The sequence below is a fragment of the Alnus glutinosa genome, chromosome 10, assembly GCF_958979055.1.
Source record: "Alnus glutinosa chromosome 10, dhAlnGlut1.1, whole genome shotgun sequence".
NCBI lineage: Eukaryota > Viridiplantae > Streptophyta > Magnoliopsida > Fagales > Betulaceae > Alnus > Alnus glutinosa.
This window is the reverse complement of record NC_084895.1, coordinates 23217097-23233548: the sequence shown is the minus strand read 5'-3', so window position 1 is coordinate 23233548 and position 16452 is coordinate 23217097. Positions and strand designations below refer to the sequence as shown.

The following is a 16452-nucleotide window of genomic DNA, read 5'->3' as shown; positions in this document are numbered from 1 at the left end:
CGTATATAGGTTTGGCTTGAACGACAGACTTAATTAGAGTTTCTTTACCCACATGTGACAAAAATTTCTCCTTCCTCCTTGGTATTACGGCTAAAGAAGAGAGCCGTTTTTCCCGGTATATCTGCTGCCCTGAAGCCGCCTCATATTTCCCAATAAGGAATTGAATATGACCACATTCCCTGAGGTTGGCACGGCAAAATAGAAGACTATCGTCAACGAATAACAAGTGGTGAATTTTGGTTCCTCCTCGGGATATAGGGACTCCCAAAATAATACCCTCCCTGACCTAGTGCTGCAACAAAGAACTCAACACCTTCGCACAAAGGATAAAGAGATAGGGTGAGAGAGTATCGCCTTGCCGAATCCTCGAGAAGGAATTACATGACCTTGGGGCTGTCCGTTTAAGGATAGAATAAGTTACAGTCTGAATACAGGACATAAGGAGGGCAATCCATCTATTCGCAAAGCCTAACTTCCGAAGCACACCCTCCACAAATTCTCATTTGAGCCTATCATAGGCCTTATTCATATCAAGTTTCAAGGCCATAAAACCTTCCTTCCCCTTCAAACGAGTGTTCATAGCGTGGAGAGTTTCAAAAGCCACCAAAATGTTGTCTGTAATGATTCTCCCCGGAATAAAGGCACTTTGTTCTAAGTAAATAATATGGGGTAACACCCTTTTAAGACGATTAGCAAGCACCTTAAAAATAAGTTTGTAAATCACGTTACATAAGCTAATCGGTCTAAAATCAGAAACCTTTGAAGGAGAATTCACCTTAGGAATAAGGCATATATATGTAGAATTTATTCCCGCTTCTATGAGCCCCCCATTAAGAACATCAAGAACAGCCTTAGTGACATCCGCACCCACCACTCCCCAGGACTGTTGATAAAAACCAGCTAAAAAACCATCACGGCCTGGAGATTTTAAAGGGTGCATTTGGAAAAGGGCACACCTAACCTCCTCCCCCGTGAAAGGCCTCAAAAGAAATTGGTTCATTTCATCAGTTACTTTACAGTCCAGAAAACTAAGACACTCTTCAATTCCATAAGGATTCTGAGAGGAAAAAAATTGAGTGTAAAAATCAATGAAAATTTTACTAACCTCTTTTTTCCTCCTACAAACCCGCCCCTCAACATCAGTAATACTGCGGATAGTGTTCGTTTTTCTTCTCTGATTCGTCCATGAGTGAAAGAATTGTGTATTTCAATCCCCAGGCAAATACCAGTGTTGTTTAGCTCGCTGTTTCCACCTCAGATCTTCTCGTTCCAAAATCTCATTGATTTCTACCTAGAGGGCTTTGGTTTCTTCTAAGGAGCTTGAATTGGACCTTTTCTGAAGTTCCATAAGCTATTCCTTCTTCTTCTTCAATAATTCATTTGCCTTCCCGAATTCGCTCCTACTCCACTGAATGAGCTTCCTTCGACAAGAGGATAAATGATCAATGATGAATCCCAGGATAGAATCCCCCTCCTGCCTATCCTGCTCCCAAGCATAATGGATATAAACTTAAAAACATGCTTCTTGCTGCGTTATTGTTTTTCCGGCCACTGTACTTTAATATTTCAAATGTAGGGTTAAATTAAAGGGTAGACCTAATTGTCTTCATTTCTTTTTCCGAACATACATATCTTCTGGGATCTTGTTTGTGTGTAGCAGTGTAGGCTTCAGGTCCCGGTACCTAGGTGTCCCTCAATTGAGGGAGGACCAAGATGGTCTTGATACTTTTGGATTTTATTCACTACTAATTTCCAGGCAGTTACAAATTTGGATTGAGGTATCCTATGAATCCAAATCCTTATATGCTATGACAAGATTGTGAAAAATGATTAGATACAAGTGATAATGACCATAGAATTTGAATCTAGATTGTCGGAAATTAAGAGGGTTGTAATCGAGCCGACTATTGAATGTTTAAGTAAATGTCAAACATGAGCCAAGCTTGATCGAGCTTATTACCGAACTAGATAATCTGTTCAAGCTCTGTTCATTTATTTTTTCAACGAACTCGAACTTGTTCTCGAACTACTCAATTAATTTAGTCATTCCATATATAAAGTAATTGTCGCGTGTTGGGAAATAATCCCGATCCTGCCCAATGGGCCAGAATCATAGCCCATCAGAATCATTCTCGGCTAATTTCCGAGAATGCGTACTTAAAGTCGGTAATTTACTGGTGCCACGTTAAGGTCAAGGACGCCCACTCCCTACATGATCGCTATTCCTTAGGAAGGCGTCCCCACGATCTAAAAGCAGTTGAGGACCGACTTGGCCACGATCGTGAGGGCGGTTGAGAACCGATTCCAGAAGTGGTATTGAAGCACTACTCCCACGATCTCCAGACGGTTGAAGACCAACCTGGCCACGATCGTAAAGCGTGTGCCTTAATCCCACAATTTGAGCGGTCGACAAGTGCTCCAAACCTGACATGTGGTCCAATGAAAGAACCAGATCGCTCGCAACATGACATGTATAAATACCTCACTACTGAACAGGTAATTTAGATTGCTCATTGTGATACAAGGGTGATATACACTTAAGATAAAAACTGACAAAGGCATCGGGGTGGGATTGTCGGATTCCCCTCGACGTAGTTTGTTTTATTTGCAGGATAACGAAGATAGGCTCTTCTGGTTCGTCAACTACCATATCAGAAACTGTTCTAACAGTTTGGCGCCGTCTGTGGGAAACGACTAGTACGTGTGCGTCGTTTACTACGCAAAAACAAAAATTATCTGAAATGGTACGAACAAGAGCCACGACCTCAGGAGCAAATAACCCTCGCCACGAGACGGGAGGTGGGTCTCACCAGAATGCAACTGAGATGGAGGCACGAATAGCCCAGATGTCTAGGGACATGGAGGTCCTAACTCAACAGAACCTTCGTCTGTTAAGGCGATTAGCGGACGAACGAATTCCTGAAGTGGCCGAGGGAAATGAAGAAGAAGAAAGCAATACCCACAATGAAGCGGACAGGGAGAGCAGAAGGATCACAGAAAGAACTCAACAAGAAGACCAACCCCGGCCAGCTGAAGGAATCGCAAACCCCCCTCCTAGTGAAGGTATGGTGAATCATCAATATGAAGAAAGAAGACTTAACGAAGCCATCGCCACACTCGATGAGAAATATGAAGATAAGTATAACTGACTGCAACTCGAAATCCAGCAAAACCACAAAGGGAAGACTTCTCAGGTGGATAGCTTGTTGAACAGGTCTTCCCCATTTACCGAGCGTGTCATGGCAATTCAGCTCCCCGAGAAATTTAAAATTCCGGCCATTCAAGCTTATACCGGGATTGAAGATCCCACTGAGCATCTCGACAACTATAAGATGCATATGGATCTACATGGGACCCCTCAGGAGATGGCATGCCGAGCTTTTCCACTTACCCTGTCTGGTTCAGCTCGTGATTGGTTCCGAAAACTCCCGCCGAATTCCATCACATGTTTTGATGATCTCGGGCGGAAATTCGTAACTCAATTCCTAGCTGGATGCAAGAAGAAGAAGCCCTCTGGGCAACTGATGGCGATGCGCCAAAAGGAAGGCGAGTCTCTGAAAGACTATGTGGCTCGATTCAATCAAGCGAAGCTCACAGTTGATAGTCCAACTGAAGAAATGGTCTATGCTGCCCTATACCAGGGCTTACGGGAGGAAGGGCCCTTGATGTCGGAAATTGCTCTCAATCATCCTGAAAATTTGACCGACTTGACAGACGTGATTGAGAAATATGTAAACCAAGAGGAAACCCTCTCAGCGCTAAGGGAATCCCAGAGGCAGAAGGTTGCGGAGTCGAACAACTCCGTAAAGAAGGAAAAAAAGAATCAAAAAGAAGAAAAGCGGACAGAAACCAAACCAGCAAAGTATTACCAGTTCTCCATAGAGGAATGGACTCCCTTGAATGCTCCCATTAACGAGGTATTGATGGAAATCAAGAAGGATCCGCAATACGAGAGGCCTTTTCCCCTTCACAACAAGCAGGTAAGGGAAGAAAATAGACACAAGTTCTGCGCGTACCATGATGCTCGGGGTCATGTTACCGAGGAATGCAGAAATCTCAGAATCCTGATCGAGAAGTTTATCAAAAATGAAAAATTACTCCGTTTTATAGCAGACAACCAGGGTCTGCCTCGGTAGAATCAGAGGCCATAAGAGCGTAGAGACCGAGAGCAAGGACGTAGAGAGCGTTCTCTTCAGAGACATAGAGAGCGTTCTCCTCAGATACCTAGAGGGCGTTCTCCTCAAACACGTAATGAGGATCACCGAGACAGAAGGGAGGAACCTCAGCGAGGCAGAAGCAGAAGCAGAGGCGCAAAAGGTCATGAACCATGGAATGGGCCGGTCATCGCCGACATCCGAACTATATTCGGAGGTTTTGGCGGAGGAGGAGAAACAAGTGCGGATAGGAAGGCATACACTCGGTATCATAAACATCAGGAGGTGATGGCTATAGAGAGACCCCACAAATCCTACCTGAGGGAATCTATGGTGGTGGGGTTTTCAGATGAAGATTACGCTGGAGTTTCACTTCCGCATACCGACATGATCGTGGTCACGCTGCAGGTGGCTAACAACCGAATCCATCGAATGTTCATCGATAATGGGAGCTCGGCTGATATCCTATATTGGTCGGCCTTTCGAAACATGGAGATCAGTCCGGAAAAGGTGATTCCGGCTACCTGCCCTTTGGTAGGATTTGTTGGGGAACAGGTCTTGCCGATCGGGTCCATTGAACTCCCCGTGACTGCTGGGGATTATCTGACCACAAAAACTATTATGGTTAAGTTTTTGTTGATCGATAAACCCTCGGCCTACAACGCAATCATTGGAAGAACAACACTTAATGATCTGAAGGCGGTCACTTCCACTTCACATTTGAAGATCAAATTCCCAACCGAGAGAGGTGTTGGAGAAGTAAGGGGAGAACAGGGAGTGGCATGTCAGTGTTACAACATAACGCTGAAAGGGACCCCTTCACAGAAGAGTTGTAGGGAGAAGGGCGAGCAATAGCAATCACAGCAGGGGGAACCAACCGAGGAGATGAAAGAATTTGAAATAGGAGGCAACGGGAAGAAAGTTAGGGTCGGATCCCTGTTATCTTCGGAAGTCGAAGAATCCTTGGTAGCTTTCCTTCGGAATAATACCGACGTGTTTGCCTGGTGCCATGACGATATGCCAGGAATTGATCCATCGGTAATTTCGCATAGGCTAAATGTCGACCCTAATCACCGACCAGTGAAGCAAAAAAGAAGATGCTTTGCTCCAGAAAGAAACCAAGCCATACATGAGGAAGTGGAAAGGCTATTAAAAGCCGGTTTTATCCAAGAGGTGGACTACCCTCAGTGGTTGGCCAACGTTGTCTTGGTGAGAAAGTCGAGCGGAAAATGGAGAATGTGCGTGGACTTCACCGATCTCAACAAGGCATGCCAAAAAGATAGTTTTCCTCTCCCCCGAATGGATGTCCTAATCGACTCCACCTCGGGGCATGAGCTCCTAAGCTTTATGGATGCCTTCTTGGGGTATAATCAGATACACATGAGCGAACTCGATAAAGAAAAAACCTCTTTCATCACTGACCGGGGGCTGTATTGCTATAATATGATGCCATTCGGCTTGAAGAATGCCGGTGCAACCTATCAACGGCTAGTCAACAGAATGTTCCGTGACCAGATCGGAAGGAATGTAGAAGTATATGTGGATGACATGTTGGTGAAAAGCCGAAAAGCGACCAACCATCTGACCGATCTCGAAGAAACCTTTGACACATTAAGGAGATATCAAATGAAGTTAAACCCGGCGAAATGTGCTTTCGGTGTCTCATCCGGAAAGTTTCTGGGATTCAGTAGAGGAATCGAGGCAAACCCCGAAAAAGTCCGAGCTGTACTTGAAATGCAAGCTCCTCGTACAACAAAGCAACTGCAGCAATTGACCGGAAGAATTGCAGCCCTAAACCGGTTCATCTCTCGGTCAACAGATAAATGCTTGCCCTTTTTCAAGATACTCCGGAATGCGTTTGTTTGGAACGACGAGTGCGAAGTGGCTTTCGGTCATTTGAAAGAATACCTAGCCAACCCACCGCTCCTCAGCTCACCAGAAGAGGGGGAAATTCTCTATCTATACTTAGCAGTGTCACCATCCGCTGTTAGCTCAGTCTTGGTTCGGAAGGAGTCTGGACTGCAAAAGCCAATATACTTCACAAGTAGGGCGCTTCACGGGGCCGAAGAAAGGTATCCGGATTGAAAAGTTAGCTTTTGCCCTTATTACTTCCGCCCGAAGGTTGCGACCATACTTCCAGGCACATGCTATAAGGGTACTCACAGAGTATCCTTTGAGGAAAGTATTGCAAAAGCCCGACCTCTCAGGAAGGTTAGTAAATTGGGCCATGGAACTCGGAGAATTTGACTTGGAGTTTTATCGGAGAACCACCATCAAAGCCCAAGTTCTGGCAGACTTTATAGCAGAATTCAGCAATCTCCCCCGAAAGCCATGAAATGCCTACGAAAGAAGCCTGGATAGCCTATGTGGATGGATCATCCACGAAGTCCCGAAGCAGAGCTGGGGTGGCCTTGATAACACCGGATAAGGAGGAAATCGCAGTGGCATTGAAGTTAGACTTTCCAACCACAAACAACGAGGCGGAGTACGAAGCAGTAATAGCAGGCCTTAGCTTGGCAGAACATCTGGGAGCAAAAAACCTCGAAGTACGAAGCGACTCACAGGTTGTTGTCGGCCACATCCAAGGAGGATCTGAGGCCAAAGGTGAAAATATGATAAAGTACCTTGCCAAGGTGTTGGGTTTTTGGGATCGCTTCGAGCAAGTGGTGGTTACGCAAATCCCGAGGGCCGAAAACGGACGAGCCGACGCATTAGCTCGGCTGGGATCGGCAACGGACGAAATAATTTCAGCTTCAAAACACCGGGTTATCATTCTGGACAAACCTTCCGTGGAGGATGTCAGATCGGTAATGCAGATCGATGACGCCTACGTAATTCCTGAATGGGCAAGGTAAGTGATTGAATATCTCAAAAATGGACAACTGCCAAATGACAAAAGGGAGGCTCGGAAAATCTGGATGCAGTCAGCACGATACGCTCTTGTCGACAACATTCTATATCGCCGAGGCTATTCACTCCCATTATTAAAGTGCCTCTCGGCGACTGAGGCCAAGTACGTGTTAAAGGAAATTCATGAGGGAGTCTGTGGCAGTCACTCGGGGGGTAGAATGTTGGCACACAAGGCTGTACGAGCGGGCTACTATTGGCCAACGATGAATCAAGAGTCAATGGAAATGGTCCAAAGGTGTGACAAGTGCCAAAGATTCGCCAAGTTACAAACCAAACCACCAGCAGAACTTAGCTCGGTTTCTTCACCATGGCTGTTTGCCCAATGTGGGGTTGACATTGTAGGGCCCATGCTCACGGGAAAGGGGAATTGCAGATTCCTAGTGGTTGCAGTAGATTACTTCACCAAATAGGCAGAAGCGGAGCCTTTAATGACTATCACGACCGGGGTAATTAAAAATTTCCTCTAGAAGGCAATCGTATGTAGATTTGGGATACCTTACGCCCTAATAACTGACAATGGAATACAATTCAATTGCAAGCCATTCCAGGAGTGGTGCGATGAGCTCAAGATTCGACATTTTTTCTCGTCGGTATATTATCCACAGTCAAATGGGCAGGTCGAAGCGACAAACAAAACTCTGGTGAAAATATTGAAGAAAAAACTCCCGAAGCGTAAGGGAGGATGGGTAGAGTACTTACCAGAAGTTATGTGGTCGTACCGGACGACAGTCAGCTCGGCAACTTTCGAAACTCCTTACTCACTAGCCTTCGGGGTCGAAGCAGTGATACCAGTTGAAATTGGTTCCCCAAGCTTCCGCATTCAGCACTATAATCCCGGATTCAACAACACAGGATTAAAGCTACACCTAGATCTTCTAGAAGAAAAACGAGGAGATGCAAAAGTCAGAACTTCCGCTTATCAAGAAAAGGCAGCTCGGTATTATAACAAAAGGGTAAAGCCCCGATCGTTCAATGCTAGCGATTGGGTGCTACGGAGGATTACTGCGGCAGCTAAAGACCCCACGGAAGGGAAGTTGGGGCCGGTCTGGGAAGGACCATTCCGAGTTATTAAAGGCAATCCAAAAGGAGCGTCCATCTTGAAGATACAAACGGGAAAAAGCTGCAAAGACCATGGAATGCCGAGCATCTCCCGAAATATTATATGTAATTTCGGTTATATTATATGTAATTTGTTTATTTTTAGACTTAATGTTTATCAATAAAATGCAGATTCAGACAGCATATTCTATCCAAGTACAACATTCGCAAGATTGAGGCTTGAATCACGTTGAGGGGATTCAAGTCGGTCAAACTCCGAGTTTTGAATCACGTTGAGGGGATTCAAACCGGACCAATGCCGAGGCTTGAATCACGTTGAGGGGATTCAAAAGGATTATTAACTGATGGGATTTTTTTGTAGTATTTTTTGTAGTGTGTACCTGTTGTGTGTACCTGTTGTGCAAGTTTGAAAACACATGGGATGAGATTCATATAGCAATACCCACCACACGAGTTTCACCTCATGTGTTTATAAAAGTGCACAACAATTACACAATCAACTCTTGTTTAGATGATTGCATATCGACAATCTTCCTATCCAAGACATGTGTATTTTGGCTCCTTAATTTAATTACCCAATTCCTCTTTGTTTTGACTTAAACCACGCAATTAGGGAGATCATCTTACCCTTGTAGATACGACTCCGTACAGTGTCACATGTTCTAATTTGGTTCCATCCCATCCCCCCACCTGTTTGTATTTAGTTGTACAGTGTCACGTGTTCTAATTTGGTCAAGCCGCCCCCCACTTGTTTGTATTTAGTTAATGAAATCAATTTTGCCTGCTGATATGGTTCCATCCCATCCCCCCACATGTTTGTATTTAGTTGTACAGTGCACGTGTTCTAATTTGGTCAAGCCGCCCCCCACCTGTTTGTATTTAGTTAATGAAATCAATTTTGCCTGCTGATATGATATGATGTGTTTTTTAAAATTTAGTAGTGATCAATCACATGCTTAATGATAATTTTAAAAGTTACGTTATTTTTAGAAGGACAGAAAAAAAAAAAAAAAAAACAAAACAAAACAAAACAAAACAAAACAAAACAAAAAAGTGACTTCTAATATTACTCAGACGAAAGACACCCTCATGCCTAAGTCAATAAAACGCTCAAAGAGAGTGACCAAAAGGCAAGAGAATGAAAAAAAAAACAAAAAAAAATGTGCAAACTTCTCTTTGAAAGAGGATCCACTCCTCAACCACCTTACTTAAGCCCAACTACCCATAAAACTCCAAAAAAGGAAAGTCTAGTACTGTTCATCCAAAGAAGTAAAGGCTAATACCGCTAAGGAAAATGTTAAAATTACAACCCTCACTCAACTATTACACAACCCTAAGGCATATTGGGGTGGAACCCATTGTGTGAATCTCATCCCAATATATATATCTTGGGGTTGTGCAATAATTAGGTGGGAGTTGTATGTGTATCAAGGCCCTACTCCTGAAGGGGTAGAAGGGAAAGGTGATGGGCTTAGATAGTGACAAATCATGTGGCCAATTAATTAAGATTCAATACGAAATTACTAATAAGAGGAAGAGGAATTTAGACTCTAGATGGCACTCAACATCATTAGTTATGAGCTCCATCTGTCATCTCCAAAACCATCAAAGAAAATGAAATAAGATGTTCCTTTTATTTTTATTTTTCCTTTTCTTTCTTCTTCTTCTTCTTCTTTATTTTTTTTTTATTTTGTTTTTTATTTTTTTAAGATACATGAAAAAACTTATAAATAGCATAAAAACAAATTACAACAGTACAGGGCTGGACAACCTTACAACAAAAATTTAAAAAGTAAGTACGTGAAAACAATGCGTGATGATGTGAGCCTATTAATTTTTGACACAGATGCCAAAAAAACTAAGCCACCAGAAAAAATGATTAAAATTGTATTAAGGTCTATTTCTTAAGTAGTTGGCATTGAGATAAGATATTTCTAAATTCATGTCACAACCAATAACCAATGGCCATTTTGCAAAATTAATGACTCAATTGGTATCCCTCTCCATCAATGGGGCGGCCTTCCGGCCTCTCACCATCCTTTTAATTAAATATATTTACTAAAATTAGTATTAGTCATAAAATGGTCTCGTGGGTCCTCCCTCCCAAAAATGTGAACTTTTTTTTTTTTTTTTTGAAACCCAAAAATGTATACTTTGAATGTATGGACCCAACAGATCTAGCCACAGTGATTTGAAATTTCATAAGCTATAAGTCAAGAAATTCTCATATATATGGTCCTCGTCATTCATAGTACATGGTCACATCCTAAGTTACACTTTGAATTTCCTCTATTACTGTTGGCGCTCTTTTTTTTCCTTAAAAATGAAAACTACATTGAAATTGTTGATAGAGTAATGCTAAAAAGAAATCTCATATATATCCTCCTTTAATCCTTTCGAAATTAATGTAGTTTTTAAAATTATCATTAGATGTGTCGATATATCACTATTGAATTTTGATCCAATAAGAATTTTAAAATCAGTCCCTGTGTTTTACCTGATCTACAATTATATCGGTGTGGTATTAAAATGAACTCAATGGCCATTAGGGTATGCCAAAAAAATAAATTACTTCATGTAGTCAAATTCCATTAAACACTCAACGAATTCCGTTAGTGTGTCAGTTTAGCACCAATAAAATGATGACACATATCACTTCTAATAAAAAAATTTATAAATATAAAATTTATAAAACTAAAAAATTAAAGAAATAAAAAAACTTACAGAACTATTTTTTTAAAAAAAAAAAAAAAAAAAAATGAAAGAGGGTGGTTGACAGGGCAAGCCACCCCAATTTTTTTCAATTAATGATTCGTTATAATTTTTGGTTAAATTCTATCAAAATACCATTATGTTTTTTTTCAGTTTTGAACGAAGATTCCAATATCACATAAATTAATACTCATAAAAAACAATTAATCCCACAAAGAGGATCTATGGATAGTGTTTATTCCCTAATTACAATAGATAAAATACTCAAAGAAAAGTCTTCCAACCAAATATGCATCTCTCTAGATAGCCATAGAGACCGGGAAGTTTGGGTACCACCATTTTCTAAATAAAAAAATTTATTTTCTAAATCTATGTTTGGGTCAAATTCATATGGATTCGAATTGCTCTACCCGATTGGGTTATATACCTGGTAATTAAAATTAACTCCACCCGATTGAAAGCGTAAAAAGTATTCGATTTTTCCCAAATTTCAACGAAATGTGCTCATGGTCCTGATCGTGTGTAGCTTGTTTTTGTTCTTTGGGGTGAAACTTGGTTTACAGACCGTTGATGGTGCTGACTTTTCCTAAGTTGGTAACATGAAATCTGCATGTTCAATTTGCAACAAAAAGTTGCTGCCTATGCAGATGAAGACCAAGTGCCTTCAAGCTCATCATCTGGAGAGCCTGCAACATCTAGATTTACGTGGTTCGACACGTACCTATATTTATTGGTCTGTGATGATTATTACGAACCTAAATTTAATGGCTAGTGAGATCGACCAATCAATGGAGGAATCTCAAGTTTTCTTCCCACTTGCCGTCCATTGATATCTTTTCACCCTGGTTTTTAGCTAGCTTCCTATGATTCTTTTCGACATAATTAAGGAGGCAAAAATGAAAAATCTATTGGCATGTTGACTTCGTTTTTGTTGCCATCCAGATGAGTTAAACCGTTCGGAAACCATTCATTTCATTATTTAAATTAAATTTTAGGGGTAATTACCTTTTCCCCCCATGAACTATCAAAAAATGCGCGATGCCCCCATGAACTACCAACTCGACCAAAATAGAGCATTCAACTACCAAAGACAACCCTTTTCCCCCCTTCCCTCAGTCAAAGGGGTTAAAACAAACGGTCAACAGGTCACGTGACGGTCACACGCCGTTTTACCCTCATTTTCTCCCTCTTTTCCCCCCATGAACTACCACCATCTTCCTCTTTTCCCCCATGAACTACCACCATCTTTCAACATGCCCCCATGTAAAACGGCACATGACCCGTTGACTGTTTCTTTTAACCCCTCTAACTGACAGAAGGGGAGAAAATGGTTGTCTTTGGTAGTTGAATGCTCTATTTTGGTCGAGTTGGTAGTTCATGGGGGCATCGCGCATTTTTTGGTAGTTCATGAGGGGAAAAGGTAATTACCCCTAAATTTTATATATATGCATGCAATAAACTAGATTCTTAATTATGAAATATGAGAGAGTTGATTTGGGATTTATTTATTCAAATGAATTTTGAATTATTTAATCATTTATCTAAGCAGGTAAGTTCTATATGAACTCTCTTGTCTTAATTAATTGCTCAATTTACTAATAATTTGGACAATTAATTAGTTTGGATCGTTATCCAGGAAATTTAAAACATACATCTGAATGAATATTTTGTCATAATCGCAGGCAGGACATAAAAATGAGTCAATAGCAGCATGAAGCATTGCATTTGGGTGTTGGGGGTATCTTCTTGGCTTTCATGGCAGCCTGTACGTGCTCGGTCAAACGATGAGCCATGGGTAATGTAGTGGGTTTGATCGTGGATGTGCGAGAAAAGGAGTACACATTATGTCTAATAATTAGCACTTATCTTGTTTGAGGAATGCTAAACATATAAACACTTTTTTTTAGAATTTAATTCTAACTTAATGTGTCAAAATCTAATGAAATCTATCATTTTAAAAAATTTGTTGCAATCTCATAGGATTGTGACATATAGGTTAGAACCAAATTTTAAAAAAAAAAAATGATAGGATGTCAAGCATTTCTCATATTGTTCAGACAAGAAAGGGGAATTAATATCTTGTTTAAAATCTCTGTCATGACATAAAAACGGAGACTTTAACGGCATGCGACTTGGCACTTGCATTTGGGCGTTGGGAGATCGATCTGTCATATCTTGCATTCATGGCGCAGCGTTGGGGCTTCTCTACAATTATTATTATTTTTTTTTTTTTGTGATGAATAATAGAAGAGCATTAATTGGGATCGGAGCTAGGCTGTTGACCAGATTATTCAAAGAATCCTTATTAGAGCTGGATTAGAACTACTACCCTAATTCAACTTAAAGTAAGATTATTCACAACACATTTCATCCATGATTGCTTGTCACAATCTTTCTTCTTGAATAGATTTAAAGAAAGAAATGATATTAGATTATTTTTTTTTCCTTAAATGAGCTTTTTAGGTGTTACATGCACGCAGTTATAATTAGCTTCTCAAATGCACAACCAAACAGGCTCTCAGTTAAGAGCAAAATCACTCATAGCCTTAGAAGGTCCATAGTCCCCCCATATTTTGAAATTTACCTATAATTTTGTACTATTTATCATATAAATCATTCAAAATTAGTTGTCACTACAAAAAAAAAAAAAAAGGCATTTATGGATGGTTTTATTCTAGACGGTTTTAAAAACTGTCTAGAAAAAAAAATTTGCAGACAGTTTTTTTGAAACCGTCTGTAAAAAATTTATTATGGACAGTTTGATTAAACCGTCCATAAAATTTCAGACGGTTTGAACTAAACCGTCTGGAAATTAATGAAACCGTCGAAATTTATAGACGGTTTCAAATGAAACCGTCTAGAAATTTTTTTCCTCACCCATGTCATCGATCCGCATGATGCTCCCAAACTTCACCACATCCGTTTGATTTTGTTACCAGCCAAAATCACAACCATCCATTTCATTTGACAACCAAAACAAAATTGTACATAGAAATTATAAACCCAGCTGCCCTGAAACTTCACAACCGGCCATCATCGATGCTCACGGATTTGCAGTAACATTTCAGGGTGAGAGTGAGATCGACCTGATTGGGCGTTGAGGAAGAGATCGACGGTGACGGCTCTGTCCCTCGATCCGGATCCACCGGCTACACGGCCCGCGGTCCATGCCGCAGTTCCCTAGCCCACTCTTCCCGGCCGTCCGCCGCATCTCCACCCTCCCCAACTCCCACCCCTCCAAGGTCGTTCGACCTCTACGTCTTCTTCATCGACGGCGACGGTCCCTCCTGGCCCTACCCCAACAACGCCAACGACTGGATCTACCCTCCCTTCCTCGGCGTGTATCCCACCAGAGGCAGATCGAGCGGTCCCGCTCAAACCCTAGCAAGCTCGAGGCGTCGGCTGAATTCGTTGTTTTGAGTCTTTTGACGCCTTGTTTGCTTTTTCATTACATAATTAATTAATTAATTATATTAATATAAAGAAAACGGGAATTGAAAGCAAAAAAAAAAAAAAAAGAAAAAAAAAAGAAAAAAAAAAAAGAAAAAAAAGAAAAAAAAGGAGCAAATCTGGATTTTCTGGACGGTTTTGTGAAACCGTCTAGAATTCCAGACGGTTTTGTCCAATCCGTCCAGAAATTCATTTAGCGACACTATATTCTAGACGGTTTTAAACCGTCCATAAAAAACCGTCTGGAATTGATTTCAGACGGTTTTTTTTTGCATTTCTGGACGGTTTAAAACCGTCCAGATTTTGCTTTTTTTTTTTTTTTTGTAGTGTGTTTAACCAAATTCCAACCCCCCCCCCCCCCCCCCCCCCCCAACTTAACACAAAAAAATTCACCATTTTTATCGTTGATCTACGGTGGTCCACGTACATGCAAGAGTGGAACATTATTAAATATAAATTTTGTAAACCAAATGCAAACAATTGTGGCCAATCTAGCTCTCAAATGAGCTAGGCCACGACTTACGAGTAGAGGCTATATATTAACATGATTTTCTAATTAGTTTGTTTTGTTCAGTCTACCGTGAACAATTGGAACATTCATAAATATGTATTTAGCAGTTCAATTAAAATAATTCTCCTTTTGTTTTAGTGGATTAATTAATTAAAGACACTTGAATACAAGTAAATAACTGAGAAATTTGTATGGTTTATTGGTAGATTTTTACAAAAAATGCTGTTAGAAGATTATAGTTGACGTAGTGGTGTCACTTAGATTATCACATCATTTAATTTGTAGGCAGATTGTAGTTAAAATTGTAGCATCATAAGCATTTGCCTTTTATGAGATTCATGGCATGCATAATTAAAATATAAAAAAGAATATATTTAAAAAAAAAAAAAAGTATTTAGCACCCTACAGTTTGAGTTAATGGAGCTAATTAATTAAACTTTTTAAGACTATGATATGACATAATAAGACTTGCAAACATGGTTAGTGGGAGATGAATGGAAAGAAGACGAGCAATTAAAAGCATCAAAAGGAACATTATTCATTCCTTTTTCTCAGTTTCCACCAAAGAAAATGCGGAAAGATTGCTTTTTCTACAGCACATCAGCAATGATCACTCCCACATTGATAAGAATGTAAAATGTCGTATTTTTTTCCTTAATATTTAATCTCTTATACTTATTTAATGCCTAAATATACTCATTATTCTTATATTTTGATTTAGGATACAAATTGAGGCATTAAATGCAAAACAAAGCAAATTGGGCGATTTTGGACAGTTTCAATATCAATTCGTAATCTGGTCATAACTCTCTCATAAAATCTCCGATTGAGATGATTCAAGATGCTGTGGAACACCAAGAAAAAGATCTACAACCTTTATGTTTTGCGTTTTGAGAGATACCGGATGAATCAAGGTCGAAATCAGGCTTGAAGTTGACGTTCTGATGCGGTTTAATTGCGGAAGTTTTCAGATATGGAAATTTCTTTACTTTGAGACTTTTCATAATCATCCAATCAATTCCAGCCAAGCCAAGCAATAAATACAAAGTCAAGCAAAAGGAAGAAAAGGAAGGAAAAGATGTGTAGAGGATCAAGAAAATAAAGAAGAGATTTGTGGGGACCACGTGGAAGAAGACAACATGAAAGGAGCATCTCTTTCCATGACAAAGGAAATTGATTTTCTCTCCATACTTGGCTGATTTGTGGGGACTTAAACAAAGAAAGAATCGAGAAAGCATATGGCAACAAAAGTCCCCATTGAAAACATCACCTTCCTAGTTATCCTAGCCTTTATTTTATGTTTAATATTTTCCTTAATTAGTAGATTTGTGTATTGTTATTTTAGGATAGTATTTACAATATCTTTCTTTAGGAGATTTCCTAGGTTTCTAGCATATGGGATGAAACATGTATAAAAGGGGGGAACCATTACACACACCACACACCTTCTAACACACATCATCTATCTTCCATCTTCTCCCCTCTTCTCTAACTTCCTTGAGTTTTAGTCATGGCCCTGCGTGGCTAAACTTTCATAATTGGTCGAAGGAAACAGAAGCCTCGGAATCAATAAAACTGTGAGATCTAATTTGTTTTTATTGTTCGATTTATGCTTTGAGTATCAGATGTTCTTCTATACTTATTTTCATGATTGTC

At 40.3% G+C, this 16452-nt stretch overlaps 1 protein-coding gene across 1 annotated transcript; it reads left to right on the top strand.

The window, feature by feature from the left end:
• The first annotated feature begins 6490 nt into the window (after positions 1-6490).
• LOC133879218 (uncharacterized) lies at positions 6491-8356 on the top strand. The gene is made up of 4 exons (XM_062317749.1): positions 6491-7005; positions 7054-7453; positions 7613-8138; positions 8295-8356. Exons 1-4 carry the CDS (start codon positions 6491-6493, stop codon positions 8354-8356), a joined length of 1503 nt encoding a protein of 500 aa, XP_062173733.1.
• Positions 8357-16452: the final 8096 nt, after the last annotated feature.